The sequence below is a fragment of the Coffea arabica genome, chromosome 2e (assembly GCF_036785885.1).
Source record: "Coffea arabica cultivar ET-39 chromosome 2e, Coffea Arabica ET-39 HiFi, whole genome shotgun sequence".
In the NCBI taxonomy this organism is placed as follows: domain Eukaryota; kingdom Viridiplantae; phylum Streptophyta; class Magnoliopsida; order Gentianales; family Rubiaceae; genus Coffea; species Coffea arabica.
In genome coordinates this window covers 32,562,405-32,566,841 of record NC_092313.1, presented here as the reverse complement: position 1 = coordinate 32,566,841, position 4,437 = coordinate 32,562,405, and the positions used below count along the sequence as shown (strand labels likewise).

The following is a 4,437-nucleotide window of genomic DNA, read 5'->3' as shown; positions in this document are numbered from 1 at the left end:
AATAAGATCAAAATTTTTTGGACATTTTGGTTTTTAACATTGGAGCCCACTAGCCAACTTAAGTTAAAGAAAGAACAAATAAAAATAAAAAATATGAAACGACAAAATTCTCTTTAGTGTTTGTTAACTTCACGACAGTAACATCTCTTGATGACTGCACCTAACTATATTATTCTTAGCCAAGTTTCATCTAGGTAAGATCTCCTCAAATTGTTCTTGATAATTTTTCACTCTATCCCTCTACTTTAGTTGCTTCAATTCACACCCATTGGATTGTCATAAATAGTGCTCCCAAATCTTGAACCCATAACACTGACATATTCTTGTCAAGAAGGTCAGTCTTTAGTCAACATTGACTTCATATACAATTTAATGCCACTACAATGCCTTTTCCTTCAAGATTCATAGCAGCGAATCGCTTCCTCAAACAACAACAAATCCTTACTAGAAAACCAAACAAATGTAAAGACAGAGAACATTGGAAAGCCCGAATTCGGAAAGAAGAGAACCGACACTCATTGAAGTCCAAGGAGTATTTAATAGGTTCGCATTTAAGATGTCTCAGATTGGCTGACTAGCTCCACTAATGGGGACTAAAAGGTGAGAGGAAGGAAGGTGTTAAATGTTAGTGGACCTTCACGGAAAGCAAGAAAATCAGGTATAACAGTCATGTATCACTTTACTATGCCTTAAATTCTGCATTTTTGCATGGTAGGGTTGTATTGTGCCTATCTGGTAGTGTATTTACGTAGAAAAGATAGTAGCTTGGTTCATTTTCTTTACTGGTTTTTCAACTTCTTTTCACTGGTTGGAAATAGTTAGAGGAATCCCGCTAGATTTCGTTAGATCTCATGGCGGAGGAATTAGAGGAAGTGTTAAAAAAAATTGCCTTGTCCAGCTTAGAACTGAATGGGATGTGGATAGGGCTGGATGACGTTGATGCAGGAGTGTCTAAGTGTTCAAATAGTATTATTGAGAAGATAAGAGGAGAAAAAATGGCTAACTTTACTGGGGTTAAGAACTTCATCACAGCAGCTTAGGGGTACCCAAAACAATTATTAGTAACATAGTTGGGGCCTAATTTATTCCAGTTCTTTATCCCTGAACAAAATGACAGGTTACAAATTCTTAATGGTGGTCCATGGGTGATGGATAGCCAAATCCTGGTGCTCAGTAGTTGGGAGGAAGGAATTGAAGAAAGTACGGCAGCTTTTAAGTTTGCCCCACTATGGGTACAAGTGTGGAACCTTTCTATTCATTGGATCTCAAAGGAAGTAGGGAGGAAAATTGGGATGGTATTCAAGGAGGTTAAGGAGGTGCTGATTTCTCATTCTGGAGGTAAGAATGGAAGCACATTAAGCTCCTGGTAAAAGCTAATATGACCCAATCATTGTTAAGAGGTACAGCCGTGAAGATGAATGGAGCCTTGAAATGGGTAAGTTTCAGATATGAGAGAGTCTCGGACTTTTGCTATAAGTATGGGATTATTGGCCACAGTGAAAAGAAGTGCAAGAACAATATTACTGTCAGCAAAGGGCAAAAGGAAAATCAGTATGGGCCATGGTTGAGAGCTCAAATTGGGAAAGGCTCACCTCAAAAAGACAATGCTTCCAGCACTTATACCCCAGATAGATAGGTATGAGGGTTCCAAAATAGTGAGTGGATCAAGAAAAGCCTAGGGAAACATATAGGGCAGGAGGCAAGTACTCCCATAAGTGAACCAAGCAAGGAAAAACCTTGGGGTATGACTGAAGTAACCTTGTGGCAAGGCCAGAAATCACTGCAGGGTGTGAGTATCCTTGATGCTCAGCAGGTTAATAGGGACACCTTTGATGTTCAGATGACTGAAAGGATAAGGGAAGTAGATGTGGAGAGGAATGAGTTAAATTAGATGACTGGACCAGTATGGAGAGGGGAGGAGGAGGAAGTAAAAACTGAGGGGACCTCTTCAGAACTAAGGAGCATAGGGAGAAGTGAGGATAGTAAAAAACAGGATGAGGTCTCGCCTATGAATACAGATATACAGGTGGATGAGGGAACCAACAAATCCAAAGAAGTGGAAATAAAAAAGGAAAGGAAAACAAGGGCCTTGAACAACAGGTGTGCAAGAGGTAGGAGGCCACTGAATGAGATCCAGAACTCAGAAAATGGGATCGGTATCCATACCAAAAGAAAGATTCTTATGCTGGATGAAATCATGTCTGGGTTGGACTCTATTGATCAGCCAAACAAGAGAAACAAAACGGATAGTACTGATGAGGGCAATACTAGTGGTTTAAGGGGGGAAGAAACCAGCCCAATCTGGTCTCTCAACCAAACATGAGAGTGCTGGTGTGGAACTGCCACGGTGCAGGGAGCCCCTTAACAGTTTCCCACTCGAAGGAGGAAAACAAACTCCTCTCCCCAAGTATAATATTTCTTGGTGAAACAAAAAATAGGAAAAATTACATGGAAAAAGTAAAAAAAAAAAAATTGAATATGGATAACATGTTTGTGGTGGAGGCCATGAACAGGTCAGGGGGCATGGCACTGATGTGGAGTAATGAAGCCAAAATTACAGAAGTAGTAGGGACTGCATTCACTATCGAGGCTAAGATTGAAGATGAGGAAAAGAAAGAGAGTTGGTGGTTCATTGGCATTTATGCAAGTAGTGATTATCAGATAAGGAGGGGACAATAGGATGTCATAGGTAGAAGGAAAGCTATATAGGGAAAGAAATGGATCATTATGGGAGAATTTAATGACATAGCATTTAATGATGAGAAATGGGGGGGGAGGATTAGAGATGATAGGAGTCGCCAGGATTTTAAGAACTTCATAAATGATAACCAACTTCTAGACATTGGATTTGAGGGGAAGCCATGGACATGGTGTAATAATTGGTATGGGGATAGAGAAGTGAAAGAAAGAATTGATAGGGGATTATGTACCCTTTAATGGTCCCAGTGCTTTAATGAGGCTAGCTGCAAGCACATTGAATCTATTGCCTCAGATCATAGCATGCTAATGTTGGAAACTCAGAAGGAAAAAAGGAAAAGGAAAAAAAAGATTTCAGTTTGATAAAAGGTGGTTTCAGCACAAGGAGATGGAGAATGTAATCAGGGATGCATGGAACATTCCAAGTGAAGGAACGAGATGGTATCAAGTGACTCAGAAGATCAAAAACTGCAGAATTGAGCTTCTAAAATGGAATAGCAGTAAGAAAGGGAATTCACTCGAAAGGATCAATGGATGCAAAAAAATGATTGAGGACATCAAGGCACTAAATGTTGATAATAAGAAACAACAAATGCCGGAAGCTAAGAAGCAATTGAAAGCAGCCTATGATGAAGAAGAAGCTTACTGGAATCAGAAATCTAGACTAAGATGGCTGAATGAGGGGGATAAGAATACTCAATTTTCCATGCTATGGTTAAGGGTAGGAGGAAGAGGAATAGACTACAGAATTTGAGAAAGTCAGATGGAGAATGGATTGTGAATGAAGAAGAGGTGGGAAAGGAGGTAGCTTCTTACTATGATCAGCTGTTTAAGACTTCAGAAATAGGAGATCTAGAAGAAATTTTAGATGGGATTCCTATATCCATAACTAACCAAATGAAGAAAGATTTGACTAAAAAAGTAAAGGAAGATGAAATCAGGGCTGCCTTCTTCTCTATTGTCGCGCCCCATTTTTTTGTAAGAAAAATAAATAAATAAATGGTTTAAAAAGTGAATTTTGGTTTGATTTTTGATTTGAAAAATGAATTTTTGACTTAGAAGAAAATGAGTAAAGAAAATGAAATGGGCCTAAATGGGACTTTGAAATGCGACGATTTTGACCCAAAATGAGTTTAAAAAGGGTTTTGAAATAAAAATCGGAGTCGCCACTTGATATTGAGTTAAGGTGTACCAAGTCATCAAAAATGAGTTTTCAAAGGAAAAAGTAGAAAAACCCCTTTTAAACGACTCCTAGTCTACGAAAATCAAAGGAAAGGTTCGGGAGTTACATTTGACGAAGGGGAAGGCAAGGATAAAAATCCAAAGCACCCCTTTGACCTAGCCAAGGCTAGTTGTGTGATTTAGTCAAAGATTTTCTTGTTTTAACCTAAAGATTTATCACATTTGGATGTACTATATGAATGCAAATCCTAGACCTAGGAGGGTATCGGGGGGATCAAAATTTCTCTTCAAAACTCGAATGGTGCCAATCACATTAATTGTGATGCCCAATAGTGATTTTTTGGAGAAATCACGAATAATGCAAAATATGAGACTCTAAGAAAAGAAAAGGAATAAAATAATCATACAAATATACATGTCTTAAAGGAGTGCATCATGTCGGGTACGGGAGACTAATGTTCGTGACTCAATTTTCCCTTTTAATAGAGGGAATACGAGCGTGCTAAGGCTAGGAAAGCCAAACTCGTCCATATTCCATATTCGAGGGGTTATTTCCTA

At 38.8% G+C, this 4,437-nt stretch overlaps 1 protein-coding gene across 1 annotated transcript; it reads left to right on the top strand.

Annotated features, from left to right (window-relative positions):
• Window positions 1-3,085: 3,085 nt before the first annotated feature.
• Window positions 3,086-3,451, top strand: LOC140036228 (uncharacterized). Its single transcript, XM_072077559.1, has one exon. It carries the CDS (start codon window positions 3,086-3,088, stop codon window positions 3,449-3,451), a length of 366 nt encoding a protein of 121 aa, XP_071933660.1.
• The last annotated feature ends 986 nt before the right edge of the window (window positions 3,452-4,437 follow it).

What these genes read in the sequence shown, in the direction of transcription:
- LOC140036228 (XM_072077559.1), top strand. Translation starts at nt 3,086, where the DNA reads ATGGAGAATGTAATCAGGGATGCATGGAACATTCCAAGTGAAGGAACG.